A 22,070-nucleotide genomic window follows, 5' to 3' on the forward strand; every position below is an offset into this window, starting at 1 on the left:
TTAGGTTCTGCAGTGCTTTCATTAGATGCTGAAAAGGCGTTTGATCGCCTAGAGTGGCCTTTTCTCTGGGCTGTTTTAAAACGATTTGGTTTTGGATCAGCTTTTATTCATATGATTTTTACTCTTTACACCAATCCGTCGGCGTGTGTTAGCACTGGGCATATGATATCAGCTAAGTTTCTTCTAGAACGAGGCACCAGACAGGGATGTCCTTTATCCCCTTTTTTATTTGCTTTAGCTGTAGAGCCTTTAGCACAGGCTGTAAGACAAAATGCCTTAATTAAACCTATATCTATAAAAGACTCTCTTCATCATATATCACTCTATGCTGATGATATTTTACTTTATCTGTCAGACATATCCAGCTCTTTTCCTAATGTAATTTCTCTATTTAACCAATTCGGCAGGCTCTCGGGATACAAAATTAACTGGTCAAAGTCTGTATTGATGCCACTGGATGCTCTTGCTAAAACATACTCTCTTCCTTCTGAAATTCCAGCTCAGATACGGGTCTCTGAATTTACATATCTAGGTATAAAGATTCACCCCAATATCTCCTTCGCTAGCAAAAATAATTATGCCTCTCTTATTAATAAAATCAGACATGATTTGATTAGATGGTGCCCTCTATATCTTACTCTACATGGAAGAATATCAGTAATAAAAATGAATATTCTTCCACGGGTAAATTTTCTATTCTCTATGATACCACTCTCCCCACCAGACACATTTTTTAAAGAATTAGATTCAGCTTGCCGTACTTTTATTTGGAACAATAAGCGTGCTAGGATTCGATTGTCTACCTTGCAACGCCCCAAATCTTTGGGGGGAATTGGTTTCCCTAATTTTAAACTGTACTATTGGTCATTTCAGTTGAGATTTTTGAGGACATGGTTGGATGCTTCTGCGCTAACTCCTTGGCGAGCTATGGAACAAGCTATGGTTGAACCATACAGACTTCAGGATGTACCCTTTTTAGGTCTTAAACAAAGATCAGTTTTACTCACTTTGGGACCTATAATAAATAATACACTGAACATTTGGAAACAAGTGCATAGATATTTAGATCTTTCTGATCATTTTTATAAGTTATCTCCTCTTTGGCATAATAATTATTTATTGACAGGTTCTAAACCATTCACATTTCCTCCTTGGAGTAATAGGAATATACATGTTTTTGATGATCTATATGATAAAAACGGAATACGTTCCTTTCAAAATTTAAAAGAGATTTTCTCTCTCCCTGGAACATCTTACTTCATGTATTTGAGAATTCGATCTGCTCTACGAGCTTACGGTGTCCCCTGGGATGGCCCGCTGAAAAACCATCCATTGGTGGATCTTCTTACTTTAGGTAGCTCAACTCGGGGTCTTGTGTCCTCACTTTACAGCAAATTTATATCAGCTAAGGATCATACCCTGGGGACTGTTGCTGTGTGGGAGAAAGAACTCTCAAACTTGGGTATCAGTGTGAATTGGGACGTGGTCTGGAATAACGTATTCATGTCATCAAAAAATTTAGGTCATCAATTAATTCATTATAAGATTATTCATAAGTTTTACATGACTCCTCTTCGTGCTTTTCAGATGAAACTCAGTGCTGATAAAAACTGTAATAGATGTGGTCTTTCACTCCTTGGTACTTTTTTTCATTTCTTTTGGGAATGTCCAGTTGTTGTAAGATTTTGGACTTTTGTGATGGAGTTTATTTCTGAACTGTTAGATATCAAACTACGATTATGTCCAGCTCTTTTGTTATTATGTGATGATTCTGGATTTGATTTGAAGCTAATACAAATGAAGATTCTGATGGCAGGCTCAACAGCTGCGATAAAGGCTATTTTAAAGCAATATTATGAGCCTAATATTCAGCTGAGGAATATTTGGTTACAGTATTTCCTGGACATTTTAATTCTGGAGCGGTCTACAGCCAAACTTCGTAAGGCTACTTCAAGAACTGTTAGTAACTGGACAGATGCTATTTGGTTTGTGAAGGATCACATTTGAAAAGAGGGATAAGGGATGGGTCTTTTTGTTTTCCTCCAGTTTTGTGTTTTTGTATATGGACATGTTTGTGAGTAGTGAATGTGTATGTATTGGTGTGTGATTGTTGTAATTATTGTGAATCCAATAAATTGTTATTCGCAAAAAAAGAATCCATTATTTTGTCATGTCCTGGCCTTGTTTCCTGTCTTTTCTCTTGCCTGTGTGTGTCCCATGTGACCTATGCCCCTGTTTTCTGTCTTAGTAGTTTTCCACCTGTGTCAATTTGTAGCTCCGCCCCCTAGCCCTTCCCGTGTATGTTAAATAGTCCTTCTGTGTCAGTGTTTGCTGTCGGTCTTTGCACCAACTTCTGTCGTTTGTTTCCTTGTTTATTTATTCTTGTCTAGTTTAGTTATTCTTTGTCTAGTTAAGCTCCTTGTTGTTTTTCCTTGTATATATCCCAGTCCTGTTTAGTTTTGTTTATTTCTGGTCCTCGTTTATGTCTTTGTTTATTACTCCCGGTTGGTTTATGTTAGTTTTATCTCACGTTTGTTCCTTGTTTATTTCTTTGTTTATCATCGTTACCCCTCGTTTGTTTTGGTTTACTTCTTTTGTTCCGTGTTCCTTGTTATTTGTTTATCTTTGTTATTTATTTAATAAATAATACATTTTCTCTTACCTGCACTTACGTCCGCCTCCTCGACTCCCTGCCTGGTCTACCCTGACATATTTATTAGTTAAAATACAGACAGTGAAGGTTGATTGTAGGTAGGTCTGTATTTCTAATGGCATAACTGCGCTCTGAGGTGATGCTCAGTGGTGATAATTGTGCTCTGGATTGGATTCCGCTTATGGTCAATCGGTTCAGGAGATAAACTCATTATAGGAGATGAATTATGCTCATTAAGGCAGCAGAGCCGCGGTTAGATTTCAGCTCTGCTCGGCTCAGTAAGCATGAAAATGACCACGCGGTTTGGACAGGACAGCGATTAGTATAATGACTTTTTGCTCTAATCACATTGTAGTTCTCTCGTAATTACTGCCTCATGTTTACTCTCCTCTCATATCAGACTGAAATGAGTTGTTGTAAATGTGTACATTATTTACACTTGAAGATAACTGATTACGTTCACACATCTTTGTTATATGAAGCAATAACTGTAAAATATTTTATTAAAATGGAAATGAGACATATATTTGAATCTTGTTAATGAATTACAAGAGATGGGATGCAAAAGCAGGTTTATTATTTGCCCTAAAGGAAACAAGCACTAACAAAAACTAAGACAATAAAATAAATAACAAAGGACTAGTTTTAAAAACAAGGACAAACAAACATACAAAGTAAAACAAACTAAGACATTGAAACAAACAATAAAAGACTAGTTTTAAAAACAAAGACGAACAAACAAACAAACAAAGTAACAAAATCTAAGACAATAAAACAAACAACAAAGGGCCAGTTTTAAAAACAAGGACAAACACAGTAACAAAAACTAAGACAATAAAACAAATAACAAAGGAATATTTTTAAAGGACATAGAAAAAAAGTAAAAAAAAATAGACAATGAAACAAACAACAAAAGACTAGTTTTTTTTAACTAATTTTTTTACTTTTTATGTATTTTTCTGCTCCTTTTTTTGATAACACAGTGATTTTAATTTTTCTTTTAATGTTTTTTTCTTTTTATGGTTCTATTTATAAAAAAAACCCCATCATGTTATTGATCCCACAACCATGGAAAGTAAAACAGGATTGTAATATCACGCTGTTTCCTCAAAATAAGAGTTTTCACTTTCATTTTGTTAGATTTTGGAAATCTACACTGTTAGTAATTAATTACAACACAGAGCATTAAAATCTAATACTTACAGTACATGCTATGCAGGACTTGCCCACTCCCATCTTACCCTGTTTCCATATTTCAGGAAGCAGAAGGCTGGGTGAGGCTAAAAGGGTTTTATTCATAATTGAGGAAGACGAGTCAGGCTGTCAGGAGATGAAGTAGAGGAAAGGCCTGGATGGTAAAGCAAAAACCTAAAACATCCAAATAACTCTTACCAGCAGGAGGTTCTCATCTCTGGATTAAACATTTTAGTATTCAGAGTATTTTCTAATTAATCCTGTTATTTTTATGTTCTTTAAATAAAATTACAAATTTACAAAAATCCAAATAAAAATTAACACAGGACTCTTATATAACCCCTACATTCTGAACATTCTGTCCTATTGTACACCCTGCGTAAAACGCTTCTCCATGCTATTTGCTATCTTACACCCCGTCAACAGTCTATTTTTACACCTTGTACCTGCACTAGCTTGGAGATTAGGAATAAATCTACACTGATGGGGAAAACACAGGTGCACCACTGACTGAAATGGACCTAGACAACAGTCAGTCCTCAGAGTCTATTTATATAGGTGCGCCCAGCACACGTACAACCCCCCCTCGTTAAACACACACACACACACACACACACACACACACACACACTGGTCATATGACAGTTATTCACTTTATATATTCATTTAAACTCAATAAAACTAAATAACTAAACTAAATAATAACTGTAATATTTACACAATTAGTAAATTAACTGATTCATGTATTTGTTGCTATGTTTGTAACAGCAGTTATTGATAACTAATGTAAACCTTAAAGACAGCGGCCTTCAGGAAGCGATGCTGATTGGCTGTTTAAATTCAATGACAATATAAAACCTTGGTTTTAAAACACAGATAAATATAAATATAAAAATGTTTTTATCAAACTAAAAAAAAACAACAACAGTATGTCAGTTCTGTCATAGCATTATTATTGATAATTAATATAAACCTGAAAGACAGTTAGAGTTCAGGAAGCGATGCTAATTGGCTGGTTAAATCACATGACTCCTGTGTCCGTTTTTTGGTCTCATGAGGTTTTAGGTCAGTAATTCTAATTCTAAGTTGAATTAATAAACCAATGAATACATTTATTTGTTGCTGTGTTTCTAATAGCAGTTAATAAAAAATAATATAAAACCTTGGTTGGTCGGTTAAATCAGGTGACTTTTGCGTTTTTTTATCTTCTTTAAATCACAGATAAATATAAATACAAAAACGTTTTTTTTATCAAAAATAACAAATACATTTTTATTTTAACAAAAAAAATAAACAAAAAATAAATTAAAAAAACAGTATCAAACCTTTTTTTTTAGGTTTCATTAGGTTATGTCAGTTATAGCATTATTATTGATAATTATTATAAACCTGAAAGACAGTTAGAATTCAGAGAGCGTTCTGATTGGCTAGTTAAATCACATGACTCCTGTGCTTTTGACCTTCTTTTGATCACAGTAATAAATTAATAATAACAATAAACCAAACTAAAAATCTAAATATTAAAAAAAATTGTCTCATGAGGTTATATGTCAGTATTTTTTTTTGTTTAATTAATAAACCAATGGATTAATTTAGTTGTTGGTTTGTTTGTAATATCAATTATTGATAACAAATCTAAAACTTTGATTGGTCGGTTAAATCAGGTTACTTTTTATGGTTTTTTTTGTCTTCTTTAAATCACAGATAAATATAATGATAAAACGTTTTCAGCAAACTAAAAAATAATAAAAATAAAAACAGTATCAAACTTTTTTTGTCTGGGTTTCATAAGGTTATGTCAGTTAGTGAGTTCAGGGAGCGTTCTGATTGGCTGGTTAAATCACGTGACTCCTGTTGTTCCTCGTGCGCCAGGAGGGAAAGCTGAGGAGAAACCGGTCTGTCTGCAGCGTTTGCAGAGTTTCTCAGTTCCGCCACTTTCAGAAACTCACAGCAGCTTTAGACTCCAGTTTAAAGGAAGCAGAGAAATTATGTCTAAACCTAAGTTAGCTGTGTTTGATCTCGGTAAGTGTGTTTTAATCATTAAATCAGTCTGAGCTGATTATACAGATATTAAATAGAGTTTAAGTGTGTAGAACTGTAGTGAACTGATTACTGATGGAGTTACAGTATGTGGGTGTTCTACTTCCTAAACAGAGTCGCGACAACGGAAGTTCAAAATCCTTGATGGTCACGTGATTCATGGAGATTTCAGATAGTTCCAGGAAGTTCTTGGTGGGCAATTTGAGCCCATAAACACAGAGACAGAATTGCGATTTTAATAATAATATATAAATAATCCTCAATTAATTATCTATGTATAATGAAATAATATATATATATATATATATATATATATATATATATATATATATATATATATATATATATATATATATATATATATATATATATTATTTCATTATACCTAGATAATTCATTGAGGATTATTGTGACCATATATTGACTTATTTAAGGCTTGTTATTCTGTGTGAATCCAATATTGTAATCCATAAGAGAGTTTTTATAGGCTAAATTTGTATGTTAATTAATATTAATTTCATGACACTGTGCAAATGCAGTCGCTACAAGTAAAATTTTAGGTTCAAAAGAAGATGGAGAAGTTTTGGCTTGCATATATTTTGAGTTTACTGCAAAAATAATTTAATTAAAGGATACAAAGATCTGCAAATATTCTTAAATCACCACCTGAATATTTCATGCAGAATTATTTGGATTAAGAAAGAGGAACCACATTATTTGCAACAGCTTTATTATTTTTACAACAAACATGAGATGATATATAACTTTAAAGACTGATATCAGAATATAGAGAGGCTACATACAGAAAAACAAAGTACAGAACACATGTAAATCAACTAAAGGAAAATAGTACATTGCACATGTAAATAAACCAAAGAATCAGCACAGATTACATAAAATGGGGTTTACTTGTGTAGTTCGGAAGAATGGACCCTGGGGAATACAAAAGCAGGAAGAGAATAAGAAAATTGAGACATGATTGCATTTAATACATGAATACAATTAAACATTTTGGAAACATTATCTACATTTTATTATTATTATTATTTAATATAAAATGAAGACAAGAAAGATGATTGTATTAAAGTTGTTATATTTTGTATTCATTATTTACTTATTTTATATTTATATAAAACAAACAATAACACACACTTATATTTATTGGGTTTGTTTTTGGCACACTATTACTAGTGCATCTCAGAAAACCTGAATATAATGATTTTTTTTTCTATCATAGTTTAATAAAAAAAAAATCTGTCAAATTTTATAATCACTACATATAAAGAGACATATCCCAAAACTGTTTTTGTTTTACTTTTCTAAAAGCTCATGAAAAAAAACAGAAATAATAAATCCCTAAAATATTTAATTTAAAACTTAAAATATAAATTGTTAGATGTGTCACTGTAAGCATAATTAATACAAAAGATGACTGTTAATTAAACAATATTAAACATTTCTTTTGAGATGCACTACTATTAAACATAACTAATTATGCTATCTTAAATTACACATGCATTGGAAAGTGTTTTTCCCTACTGTTGACAATATAGCCTATATCCTTAATCAAACATATATAATAAAATAAATATTGGTCATATCACCTTAAATCATATCTCTGTTAAATTAGTAGTTACTAAGACAAACAGTAAGATAGCTAGTTAGCGTTAGCTACCTGAGCAATAGATAGCTATCATTTAGCTAAATTCTGCAGTACTACTTAGTACTTAGTTTCCACAGTAGTCTGTATTTATTAAGCATTTATCTCTTGTTAGTGTTTAAAGTTCTTTCTGAAATGAATAGAGTTAAGCTTTATTTACCTAGCTAGTTAGGTTAGCATGGTCTACCTGGATATATAAGATATTTATTTAGTTAGCTTAGCATGGTCTATTTGGACATACAAGATATTTACAATATTTAGTTAGCTTAGCATGGTCTACCTGGATATATAAGATATTAAGATATTTAATTAGTTAAGCATGGTATATCTGGATATATAGGATATTAGATATTAAGATATGTAACTGTTACTTAGTTAGGTTAGCATGGTCTATCTGAATATATAATATATTGATATATTAGATATTTACTTAGTTAGGTCAGCATTGTCTATCTGGATATATAAGATATTAAGATATTTAGGAATTTACAACTAATAGGCTCTCAGTCATTAATGTTAAATGCCAGTAACTGTATTCGCGTTGTCCTGGCATAGATTTACTCCCCTAAATCTGCTTTTTAAGAGGGGGTTAATTCACTAAAATGCTTCAGTGCACATGTTAGTTTGATTCTGATGTCCTGATAAAACACAATCAGATTATTTAAGCGTACTAACCTGTAAAAGTGGACCACACATGGTGTATCCTGCTCCAGCTTCACTGTGCTGATAGTATTTGCTGCTAACTTCCGGGAACTATTGACAGGCTCCACGGTCCGCCATTGCTGTAAAAAACCGGTCCATTGGAATGAACGGAGTTGACGCAACTCTCTCTCTCTATGGCTCTGTTCCTAAAGTAGTGAAGGAAAAAAAAAAATCAGAATCCAGCCTGTTTGGCCAATAGGGGAGCAGTATGCTAATACTCTTCCTAAACAAGTTAATGTTTACCCACAGCTTCTCTCTGTAATTTGGATACCTTTAAAAATACAGTACTGGTCAAAAGTTTCTTTCTTTTTATGATTTTTTACATTGTTAATTTAATATTGAAGACATTAAAGAACATACAGCTCTGGAAAAAAAATAAGAGACCACTTAAAAATCATGAGTTCTGGAATGTAATTAATGTAATTAAGAGGAAGATGGATGATCACAAGCCATTAAACCAAGCTGAACTGCTTGCATTTTTGCACCAGGAGTGGCATAAGATTATTCAAAAGCAGTGTGTAAGACTGGTGGAGGAGAACATGCCAAGATGCATGAAAACTGTGATTAAAATGAACTTGTTTTCTTTGCATTATTTGAGGTCTGAAAGCTCTGCATCTTTTTTGTTATTTCAGCAATTATTCATTTTCTGCAAATAAATGCTCTAAATGACAATATATTTTGTACTTAAACATACCTATAAATAGCAAAATCAGAGAAACTGATTCAGAAACTGAAGTGGTCTATTCATTTATTTCCATTTCTTGTACTGTACTTTGTTATAATATATAATGATATTGTTTGTTACTGAGGTATTTCCCCAGCTATGTGCTCTTATATTTACTGTATATATTATGCTTCTTCTTTTTTCTTCTTTAGATTACACACTCTGGGAGTTTTGGGTGCAGGGTGTAGACTCACCTTTTCACAAAGATAAAAGGTTTGTTTTTATTGTTATCAATAACCATGAGCATTTTTTGGCTCTGTATTCAATAAGCTCAATTTAATTTCTCTTTCTCTCACAGTGGAAGGGTACTGGACTCCAGTCACTATCACTTACTTCTTTTTAAAGACACTGTAGAGATATTGCGTTCTCTTCAAGCTCAGGGCATCCAGATTGGCATTGCATCACGGTGAGTGCCCATTCTGACCTACGCAGCACGGAGTATCCGCTTTGAATTTTTCAGTATACCCTATAAATCATTCTGTATCCGCTATGAATTACTTGTTTAGAACTGAATTGCATGCCGTGCTGGTCAAAAAGTCAAATTATTTGATATGGTTTGCTGTTCTTCAGCACAGGAGACACAGATGGAGCCAATCAGCTGCTTTCCCTCTTTGACTTGGACCAGTACATTTCCTTCAGAGAGATTTACCCGGGGTCAAAGATCACCCACTTCAAAAGGTACGGCTGCTTTTGTGAGGCCAAAGGTATACGAACACCTGCTTCTTCAGAGTTATTTCAGAAATCAAGTGTGTCTACAGACAGTCTGTCTCGGTTTGCTGCAAAAAACATCCCTTACTCTTCTGGAAAGGCAGTTCACTGGGAGTTAGAAAATTGCTGTTGGGATTTGATTGCATTAAGCCTTACTAGAGCATCAGTAAGAATGGACAATTACAGCGCCCTCCATAATTATTGGCAGCGCTGGTTAAGAAGTGTTCTTTGGCTTCTAAAAAAATATTTTTTATAAAATAGGACAACAATGCCAAAAACGAAAAAAAAAAAAAAAATCTAAGCTTTAATTCAAGTGCCTTTCTTTGTTAGGGAAAAAAATCACACATTAAGAAATAAATCTTTTAAATGAAATCAGGTCCTGAAATCAAATCCTGATGTTAGTACTTTGTACAACTTCCTTTTGCCAACAAGACAGCACCTATTCTTCTCCTAAAACTCTTCACAAGATGGGAGAATACAGAACGAGGGATCTTCCATCATTCCTCTTTACACAACCTCTCTAAATTAGGTGTTTTTCTGTTTTTCTTTCATCTTTAGTGTTACGCCAGACCCACTTAGACTGTTTGTTGCCAAAAAGCTCTATCTTGGTCTCATCAGACCCATAAACATGGTCCCAGTTAAAATCCCAGTACCACTCGGCAAACTCCACCCGTATACACTTATGATTATAACTCAGAAAAGGCTTTCTTTGTGCTGCATGCCTCCCAAACAGCGTGTTGGAATGTAGATAGCACCTGATGGTCATTTGGGAGACCTCGACACCCCAAGATGTTATCAGTTCTCTTACAGTGAGCTTTGGAGAACTTTTTACTTCTCTTACCATCCTTCTCACTGTGTCTGGTGACAAGATGGACTTGTGTCCTCTTCCAGGCTTGTTTGTCACTGTTCCAGATGTTTAAACTTTTTGATGATGCTCTGACTGTAGATAATGGCATCTACAGGTGAGTGGCTATATTTTTGTAGCCATTGCCTGATTTATGAAGGTCGACACACATCTGCCTTACCTGAATAATGTATTTTCTTGTTTTTCCCATGAGTGAGTAAGAAAAATAGGCCTCTATCAGAGGCACAGTGCTGCTCAGCCAAACAGCTCTCCCTCCCATCCCACCTCTAAACCCATACATCACCCAGTGCCCCTCCCAAACTACACCTCCCATTTCAGTCAGAAAATCAGGGGGTTTAGTTCCCCTTCAACAAAGGCTAAGAGACCAAAGCAGAAAGATCACAATGATGCGTGCAAAACAATGAATTGCATTAAAAAAAACGCGAATAACTGATACAATGGATCTAACCTGCGTAAAGAGTAAAGAGGATATTGGATGTAGCTGCTCTGAATCCCTCCAGAGACCCCCATAGTCCAAAGCACAGACTGAGGGTCATGTTCTCATGTTTTTTTCAGAACATCTTGTTCTATTCTACTGGTCAGTGCAGTTTTTATGGAGTAGAAGGGTGTCTGGCTACTGTTGGACGTGTGTGAGAGGGAGTGAAAAAACTGCAGCAAGAACAAAGGAATTTTACGGTATGGTATGATATGCAAATAGTGCTGTATCTGAAATGACACATCTAAAATGAATAAGCCGCAGTTATCTGATAGTGCAGCTGCACTGCAGAGTGAATTTAGACATTTACATTCCCGAAGTTACCCCTAAAACTCCCCTGCTGTGAACAGCCTTAAGCGCTTTTTCAGTCAGCGTATCAGCACAGTCTAAAGCACATTGAGATTAATGGCTGCATATTCAGATCAGGTATTTTGTGTGTTTATTTTTCTGTTTGTCCCCTTAAAAAAAACAGCTGAATTTTCCAGAAAGGGCCACCACACATTTCCATTTACCTCCTTGCTTATTTAACCAAAGAAGCAGAGGACGAACACTGCATACAAACACCAAAGCATAATCTTTATTTATATAATTTTATTTGTATTTTTTTTCTTATCAATTTACATGGCCAATTACCCAACCCAGTCATCAAAACTCCCCCTATCACTAGTGATGCCCCAACACACCAGGAGGGTAAAGACTAGCACATGCCTCCTCTGATACATGTGAATCAGCCACTGCCTCTTTTCCAACTGCTGCTTATGCTGAATTGTCGAGTAGCATCACAGCACACTCGGAGAAAAGCGCAGCGACTCGGTTCCGATACATCAGCTCACAGACGCCTTGTGCTGAGCGACATCACCCTTTGAAGTGATGAGGGCAAAGGAGCGCCATCTAACCACTCAGAGAGAGCAAGGCCAATTGTGCTCTCTCAGGGCTCCGGTAGCTGATGGCAAGATACATGAGCAGGGTTCGAATTCGTGGACCACTCAGAGCAACGCAGAATCTTTATTAATTAACTTTTGTCTTATTAAATTCAATTCCAGGAAATTGTAACCTGCAGATGCAGTAGATACAATTGTTATGTTACCTTGTATCCAAGTGATCAGTAGTTGCATGAAGAAAACCTGATTTTCTCACATTTATGAAAATGCATTTCCCAGAAGTGACCAGCCGACCAAAATTAGTCCAAAAGGGCATGGTCAACTCATCCAGGAGGTTATAAAAGAACCCAGAACAACATTTCAAGAAATCAATGGTGGCTTTAAATGGTGGTCTGTTCACAAATAAAAAAAAAACTGAAGTTATGTATAAACTAAAAATCGTAATTGAGAAACAATCATATATTTGGAAAATAACGCCCTCCTCTAGTGGACAGGCAGAAACCACATGAAGTCTAACTTAAATAATATGTCTAATAAATGTGTTTTCCCAAGGGCTTTTAAACACTGTAGTTGTATGTTGACTAATGTTATACTGTTATACGCTGTTTTATAGTTTTACATATTGTGTGTGCACTAGCCTTTTTTGTATATCTGTGTGTGAGTTTCTAAATGTTGCGTATTGTGTTTTCTGTGCACACTTGCAGGTTGCAGGCAGACAGTGGAGTTCCATTTACAGACATGATGTTCTTTGATGATGAGCAGAGGAACATCGTAGACGTCAGCAGCCTGGGTACGAACCAAACCTAAATCCTCTCCCATTTTACTAAAGTCTACCTATAGTGCTTTTCCACCGGCGTGAAACGACTACATTTAGTCTTCCTTTTACTTTAAATGTAGCACATCAGCAACATGGAGCTGCCTGCAGGTCTAGGGTCTTTTGAAATCCATTTAATTTTTTGGCAAAATTCCCTTTTATTTATGATATGTTTCATCACACTTCGGATTTTTAGGTTTTTATCATTTTTAAATAATAAATGCAATTAAAAAATAGCAAATGACTTTTTTATATATATTATAGCAAAAGACATAAGTGAAAGCTGTAAAAATAAATTCAGGGCACATATTTTATAACTATAAAATAAAATTGCAATTTCTGACTACAGCGATTTTTTTTTTTCAAACAAAGAGCCTTTAGTAATGCCCTAAATCCTTAATTCAATTTAACTGTAGTTTAGTCATTTCTCAATAAAATGATTATAAAATGCATGCTGACTACAACACAAACTTTGATTTTGGACATTTTTACACCAGCCACCCCGCTATATACACACACTATGAGGAATGTGCCTGTGTAAAACTGAACAGAATTAAACATTTTAAATTTTATTCATAAATGTTCCTCAGTAGTGCTATTCTAATCATATGTTTACCTCAGTAGGTATATTCTAATCATACATTTGTCTCAGTAGTGCTATTCTTATCATACATTTACCTCAGTAATGCTATTCTAATCATACATTCACTTCAGTAGTGCTATTCTAACCATACATTTACCATAGTAAGGCTATTCTAATCATACATTTACCTCAGTAGTGCTATTCTAATTATACATTTACCTCAGTAATGCTATTCTATTCATACATTCACCTCAGTAGTGCTATTCTAACCATACCTTTACCACAGTAAGGCTATTCTAATCATACATTTACCTCAATAGTGCTATTCTAATTATACATTTACCTAAGTAGTGCTATTCTAATCATGTGTTAGTTCAGCTAACATTACTTTCCTTATCTCTCAGCGGGAAAAAGACAGTATGTAAAGAGGTAGGAAATGAGTAACTAAGATGGCGGCGCGTGCACACGCTGCGGCTTCTCGCTCTCCCGAGGATACAGCGCTTTCGTGTTTTTTGTCCTGTTTTTGTACGTCTTTGTCGTGCGTTCACGTCCTGAAACGCACCTACAGCCGTGAGTTTCTGCTGGAAGCCGGTAGAAACTCACTTTTGGATTTAAACCGCGATCTCCGAGAAGAGCTGCGAGCCTGCGGCGTGCTCCGGACACCCGCACCCCCACCGACCCCCACCGCTGCATCTCGCCCACAATGGAAGCGCCACAGGCGGCGGGAGAGACGGCAGAAGCGCGGTAAGCGGGGAGGTATCCGAGCGAGGCTAGCAGCTAGCCCACACAAGCCAGCTATCCCCACCATGCTTTTGGCGAATGTAAGATCGCTGGACAATAAACTGGACTACATCCGCTTACTTCAGTCAACTCAGAAGACCGTGAGAGACTGTTGTGTTTATATTTTCACGGAAACTTGGCGCAACAACAGCGTCCCGGACCATGCCGTTCAGCTGGAGCGGCTAACATGCTATCGGGCGGACCGCGCGCTAACTGACGGAGGTAAGAGCCGCGGCGGCGGACTCTGTGTTTACATCAGCGATGCTTGGTGTCGGAACGTTGTTGTGGTCTGTAAACACTGCTCACCGGTAGTGGAACTGATGATTATCAAATGCCGTCCGTTCTATCTACCGAGAGATTTCTCCGCCGTGCTGATCGCTGCTGTTTACATCCCTCCGACCTCCAACAACAGCGTGAGGAGTGAAGCACTGAATGAACTGTACCAGTACATCAGTGAGCAGCAGACAGCGCACCCAGATGCTTTTCTCATTCTGGCTGGAGATTTCAACCATGCAGACCCAAAGAGTGTGTTTTCTGGACTTTTTAAACACATAGACTTTCCAACCAGGGGAAACAACACTTTGGACCAGGTCTTTACTACACACAGAGGAGCCTACCGAGCCTCCCCCCTCCCCCACCTGGGAGCCTCTGATCACCTCACCATTATGCTAATGCCAGCTTACAGACCACTGGTTAAAGTCTCCAAACCAGTTCTGAAGCAGGTACGAGTGTGGCCAGAGGGTTCCTCAGAGGCACTTCAGGACTGTTTCAGCACAACAGACTGGAACATGTTTAGAGAGGCTGCCACCCACAACAACTCCACGGACATTCAGGAGTACACAGAAACTGTCTCTGCCTACATCACCAAGTGCATTGATGATGTAACCGACCTCAAGACCATCACTGTTCGGGCTAATCAGAAGCCATGGCTGACAGGAGAGGTCCACAAGCTCCTGAAGGCTAGAAATGCAGCCTTCACAGCTGGAGACCAGGCAGGCCTGAGGACAGCCAGGGCCAACCTGTCCCGCGGCATCAGGAAAGCTAAGAGGCAGTACTCCAAGAAGATATCCCAACGCTTCAGCGACAGCAGAGACACACGGAACCTGTGGCAAGGGATTCAGTCTATCACAGGCTACAAACCCCATCCACAGACCTGCAACAGCGACACATCTCTGCTGAACGACCTGAATGGATTCTTCGCAAGGTTCGAGCCACTCAACAACACACCCGCCCAGAAATCCATCCCTCCTCCTGGTGACCAGGTGCTAACGCTCTCCCAAGACAGTGTGAGGAGAGCATTCAGCAGGATCAATGCTCGAAAATCTCCTGGACCTGACAACATTCCTGGTCGTGTGCTGAAGGACTGTGCCTGGGAACTCGCAGAGGTTTATACGGACATCTACAACACCTCTCTGAGTCAGGCGGTGGTTCCCACATGCTTCAAAGCCACCACCATCATCCCTGTCCCTAAGAAGGCATCGCCATCCTGTCTCAACAACTATCGTCCGGTTGCACTCACCCCCATCCTCATGAAGTGCTTCGAACGACTAGTCATGCACCATATCAAGTCTTCACTCCCCTCCTCCCTGGACCCCTACCAGTTTGCATATCGGTCAAATCGCTCGACCGATGATGCCATCTCCACTGTTCTCCACTCAGCCCTCACACACCTGGACAAGAAAGACACCTACGTCAGAATGCTGTTTGTTGACTTCAGTTCAGCATTCAACACAATCATCCCCCAACAGCTCATACACAAACTGGACAGTCTGGGGCTGAGCACTTCCCTGTGCAACTGGCTGTTGGACTTCCTGACTGGTAGACCACAGGCAGTGCGGGTTGGCAGCAACACATCCAGCATCACCACACTGAACACAGGGGCTCCCCAAGGATGTGTACTGAGCCCCCTCCTGTTCACTCTGCTGACCCACGACTGCACACCAGAACACACCTCCAACCTCTTCGTCAAGTTTGCGGATGACACGACGGTGGTGGGTCTCATCAGCAACAACGATGAGTCACACTACAGGAGCGAGGTGAGCCGCCTGGCCTCCTGGTGCAAACACAACAATCTCTCTCTGAACACAGAGAAGACTAAGGAGATTGTTGTGGACTTCAGGAGAACTCACACACTGCACACTCCTCTGTCCATCAACGGAACTGCTGTGGAGAGGGTGAGCAGCACCAAGTTCCTGGGTGTGCACGTCACAGAGGACCTCTCCTGGAGCACCAACTCAGCATCACTGGCCAGGAAGGCAAACCAGCGTCTCTACTTTCTCCGCAAGCTGAGAAGAGCTGGAACCCCCACCCCCATCATGACCACTTTCTACAGAGGGGCCATCGAGAGCATCCTGACCAGCTGTTTCACCGTGTGGTACGGGGCCTGCACAGCATCCTGCCGCAGGACCCTCCAGCGCATCGTGAGAGCAGCTGAGAAGATCGTTGGCACCTCTCTCCCCTCCCTTCAGGACCTGTACAGCTCCCGCCTCACGCGGAAAGCCCTCCGTCTGGCAGGAGATCCCTCCCACCCACTACACAGCTTCTTCAGCCTGCTGCCATCAGGGAGAAGACTGCGGAGTCTCGGGTCTAGGACCAGCAGACTGCGAGACAGCCCCATCCATCAGGCTGTGAGGATGCTGAACTCTCTTCCCGCACTACCCCCCATCCCAATCCTGCCCACAGCACACACACTCTCATCATCCTGACCCCACATCCTCCCACCAACACAGTACTGAAACTCTGCACTAGAACACACACAGTACTGTAACTTTTGTAAAAGGACCTGCACTACACACCCAATACCTGCACTACTGTTACGCTGCACTGTCATACACACTTTAATTCCCCAAGAACTGGGAACTTTAAGAACTTTACCAGCCTTAAGCTAGATACAACATTGCACTACTGTTATACGGGTTCTATTTATATTGTCACTTGATCTTAATCACCATTAATATTGCACTATTATCTTCTGTCTCACAAATGTCTATTGTGTTTTTGTTGTATTGTACATATAGTGTCTCCCACTCATTTAGATTTAGATTATATATTTATTTCTTTTTATTTCTATTTATATATCTATTTCACCCCCACCACTACTGCACCTTGTTCTGTCTCATGTATGTCTGTGTCCCTGCTGCTGTATTGTACACATAGTGTCTCCCCTTTTTCTTTATTTTTCTTTATTATCCATTATCTGTACTTGCTGTAAAATTGGGAAGGAGAGTAACGTAATTTCAATTCTATGTATGTCCTGTACATATGCAGCATTGACAATAAAACTACTTGACTTGACTTGACTTGACTTGAAACTGAGTAAACTGATATCAAGTGTGATTAGTAATACTGATGGTAATTTGTAAGAAGAGCATAAAAAAGAATTTAAACGTGCCGTTTCTTGGCTCTCACTGATACGCAATTTCCAGGGAAGAGGAGGTTGTAGTGTGGGCTTGTCACTTATTTGAAAAAAAAAAACTTTAGAGGAAACACTGCAATATGACTTTAAAAACATTAAACGTGCTTTTTCTGCCATTTTCAGCAGAATATTTAAAAAATATTTTTAGAAAGCAAAACATCTAAAAATGTCTCTAGAAAGCAAGTTTATTGTAAAAAAAAAAACATCTGTAGCATCTCAGAAATAGTATATAACATAACATAAATATTTAAAATATCTATTAAAAAGCTCATCCACTCTAATACAGTCAATATTGTGTCTCGATAAACATTATTTCTGTAATATCACCTAACTGTCTCTCTGTTCCAGGAGTGCACTGTGTGCTGGTTCATGAAGGAGTGACGTCCAAATTAGTCAACGAGGAGCTTCAGCAGTTTCAGAAGAAGCCCTGAGTTTAGCTACCTCTGCTCCAGTGGTCACCACAGCCTGACTACACCTCACCTGGTCACTGTGCACTGTAAGACTGTGGGCAGCGCTTTATTTATTTTAGAATATCTGCTCGGAAGAGTGTGAGAAAAATTGTTACATACTCACCAAAAGTGAAACTGCACTTACATTTAACCTGAAGTAAAGTACAGAAATTATGGTACTTGTTTTTTTTTTTACTTGTACATTTTTTTATGAAATGTATTTTTATAATCTGTATTGTTGTCAGAATAAGTATTTTAGAACAGATTTTAAAAGAGATTGTTTAGCAAACAGATATATTGGCTGTTTTTGTTTAAATAAAGCCTGAAACTTTTGTGCTTTCTCCTGTTATTTCCAAGTTATACAGATGAAACATTTTAAATAAATATATTTTTTACACTTTAAATAAATATAATTTAGTATCATAGCCCAATCCTGACAGCTTAAAAAATCAGTCAGTAATAAATGCAAAGGATTGTGTGAAACGGCTACAGGAGTCAAATTTTAAAACACTAGAGAGAAGTTTCTGCCCCACCCACCCATCCCCAGATGCAAGGCTTACAAGGGTTGCCAGATTAACACACAGTGGCAAGTGATGACGAATCTTATTCTGCAGCTGATCAGTGAATATATGCTTCAAATACCAAATTGCTCATCTCTAATACTCTAGTGTTGGCGCTATATTGCCTAGGTATGGTGAGTGAACTGAAGCGCAGTGATTACCTGTTTAGCAGAAAAGTAGCCAGCTCGTCTTGTTTTTATCACTGTTCACACTGTTTGCGTGCTGCTGTCTATACCTGGCAACACTGAGCGTGGAAATGGGACTGGGGGAACAGCATGTTTCCTTAATATCTGATGATACATCCTAATCATTTTATGAGTTACTACAGAACATATGACCCTTAGTTTCATTATTTAGAGATACTAAGTCATTGTTTTGAGATACTACATCATTATTTTGAAATGCTATCTGATTATTTAAGGCAGGGGTCTCAAACTCATTTTTGCCGAGGGCCACATTGGCATATTGGCTGTCCTCTGAGGGCCAGATGTAACTTATAAATATAAGAAAATGTAACCAGATGTAATACAAAATGAATGTAATTACTCCTTAATGTTAAATAACTCTCAATATACTATTTATTCAATCAAATATTACAGTTGCATGGAAAAATGGTTGCTTGTTGCTCTATTAACATAAATCCTTTTAATTTATAAGTTATATTAACTTTGATCAAAACGTTTGATACTGAAATAAGGCTTAATAAATATAAAATCAAAAATTGTGAGCTGTGACAGATTTAGCATTTCCTCAGATTTAGCAGTTCCTCATCCAACCACTAGTCGGAGCTGCAGCTGCAGCACCACAAGCCCGCAGTCTTTGCTTAGTCAGAGCTGCAGCCCAGCCACGGGCTACAGGGCTCAGCTGAGCCAGTCTGGAGCGTTTTTAAAAATTTGTAAGTTCTTCTGTGTATGAAATAAAATAACCCCACTAACCGGATAATACAGCTCTCTACAGTTCATCTTTCAGCCCAAGCAGCTAACAGCAGCAGTTTAGAGCAGCGTCACGGAGGCACTGCTCGGATTGCATTATAAACAGGTCAGTTAGCGCGCTGCTAACCTCAGGATGTTTATAACTACGGAGTTTAGTGGACACACCACGGCAGCAAGGTTAGACTGTTGAAGGCTACTGAAGACTACTAAAGCAGGCAACGCAGCGTAAGCAAAAAAAAAAAAAAACACACACACACACCAAAATACAAGTTAAGATAAAATATGAAAACGAACATAATAAAGCATAAATAATTAAATTGAATTGCGGGCCAGATGTATGTTTATTTTGTTAACCCGTGAGGGGCCGTATGAAACCGCGTCGCGGGCCGCATGTGGCCCGCGGGCCGCTACTTTGAGACCCCTGATTTAAGGATACTAAGGCATTATTTTGAGATGCTATCTAATTATTTTGAGATGCTATCTAATTATTTTGAGATGCTATCTAATTATTTTGAGATGCTATCTAATTATTTTGAGATGCTATCTAATTATTTATGGATACTTATGGAAGCCCATTCCCGCCATCTAAAAAAAATAAATAATCCAGCAAAATGTTTTTTTATTATTATTAAGTAAACTGCTATCTCAATATTTTGAGATACTAAGTCAATATTTTGAGATACTAAGTCAATATTTTGAGATACTATCTCAATATTTTGAGATACTAAGTCAATATTTTGAGATACTAAGTCAATATTTTGAGATACTATCTCAATATTTTGAGATACTATCTCAATATTTTGAGATACTATCTCAATATTTTGAGATACTAAGTCAATATTTTGAGATACTAAGTCAATATTTTGAGATACTATCTCAATATTTTGAGATACTATCTCAATATTTTGAGATACTAAGTCAATATTTTGAGATACTAAGTCAATATTTTGAGATACTAAGTCAATATTTTGAGATACTATCTCAATATTTTGAGATACTAGTAGGCTGTACAGAGACAGAAGCAGGTGAGACAAAGATGCAAAATGGAAACCATCATTGAGGACTACTTCAGACGTGGATTCACAAATCATGAAATATTGGAACTTTTAGAGGAATCACACAATATCAAAATAAGCCTCCGGATCTTGGACGAGGCTGAAGTTAGCTTCTTATTCGCCAGTGTCTTATTCAGATTTCCGTTCCACCTTAAATGCTGGCTGAACATTCATGCGGCCGCCTGTAGATGTCGCATTTTAACAGTAAAAAACAGCATGTAAGCAAAGTGCTGCAAGTACTGTGCAAACGCTCTGAATAAAGGGGAGAACACAATGCGAGGGACAGAGTTTAACTCTGAGTGAAATATACTGTAAATAAAAATTAAATATGAATTAAAACGTTATTGCTCTCACTTTTGGCCTAATTCCCAGGTCATTATCTACAGGTGGCCGCATGTATATTCAGCCAGCATTTAAGGTATCTCAAAATATTGACTTAGTATCTCAAAATATTGACTTAGTATCTCAAAATATTGAGATAGTATCTCAAAATATTGAGATAGTATCTCAAAATATTGACTTAGTATCTCAAAATATTGACTTAGTATCTCAAAATATTGAGATAGTATCTCAAAATATTGACTTAGTATCTCAAAATATTGAGATAGCAATTTACTTAATAATAATAAAAAAAAAATTGCTGGAGTATTTTTATTTTTTAGGTGGCGGGAATGGGCTTCCATAGATACTAAATCATTTTGAGATGCTTTCTCATTATTTTGAGATACTAAGACATTATTGTGAGATGCTATCTAGTTATTTTGAGATGCTATCTCATTGTTTAAGGATACTAAGTCATTATTTTGAGATAATAAATCATTATTTTGAGATGCTATGCCATTATTTAAAAATACTAAGTCCTAATTTTGAGATACTATCATATTATTTAAAGATACTAAATAAATGTTTTGAAATGCTATTTCATTATTTTGAGAAACTTAGTCATTATTTTGAGATGCTATCTCACTAAGTCATGAGATACTGTTTTGCTGACTTACCTAAAATAACTCTTTAGGGTTTTAATGTCATCACAATAATGTAATAAATATAATATAATTAAATTTATGCTGGATATTAATAATAGTAGAATAGCGTGGTGTCAGGACTTAGTTCTAGATAATAACCTGTTAGAACTTAGTTCTTGTGTTAATGTTATGACAACGTCATACTAGATATTAATTGTATAGATTTATTCTGAATTTTAATGTCATTAGAATTTTCATGTGGGTTTGTAAATGATAATATTATTATAATGTGTATGCTTTATAACGCAGTAAGGTTCAGTAAGATAGCATTACATTTTATACTGAATATTTACACATATCTACATATACATCAATATATACATTTTACATATTTTATACACAGTAGTTTTTACTGAGCGATGGTGATTGGTCACTGAATGCACGTGACTCTTACGTTGGCTTCCGTATTTAGAAGCATGGAGAGGAGCCGGCTAAATTCCAAATCCCACAGTGCTCCCTAGGTAGTGCACGAAACACGACCAGGCTTCAAGCTGTGAGGTAACCTACAATGTAAACAAAAAACTTCCCGAATGGGCCAAATCTGTGTAAATCATT

General features: G+C 37.1%; 1 protein-coding gene across 1 annotated transcript; it reads left to right on the forward strand.

Moving 5' to 3' along the window:
• Positions 1 to 5,691: 5,691 nt before the first annotated feature.
• On the forward strand, positions 5,692 to 18,275 carry LOC103044767 (magnesium-dependent phosphatase 1). Its single transcript, XM_022677534.2, has 6 exons — positions 5,692 to 5,869; positions 9,126 to 9,186; positions 9,272 to 9,379; positions 9,544 to 9,651; positions 12,607 to 12,692; positions 17,843 to 18,275. Exons 1-6 carry the CDS (start codon positions 5,836 to 5,838, stop codon positions 17,923 to 17,925), a joined length of 480 nt encoding a protein of 159 aa, XP_022533255.2. The 5' UTR covers positions 5,692 to 5,835; the 3' UTR covers positions 17,926 to 18,275.
• Positions 18,276 to 22,070: the final 3,795 nt, after the last annotated feature.

The sequence above is a fragment of the Astyanax mexicanus genome, chromosome 13 (genome assembly GCF_023375975.1).
Source record: "Astyanax mexicanus isolate ESR-SI-001 chromosome 13, AstMex3_surface, whole genome shotgun sequence".
In the NCBI taxonomy this organism is placed as follows: Eukaryota; Metazoa; Chordata; class Actinopteri; order Characiformes; family Acestrorhamphidae; genus Astyanax; species Astyanax mexicanus.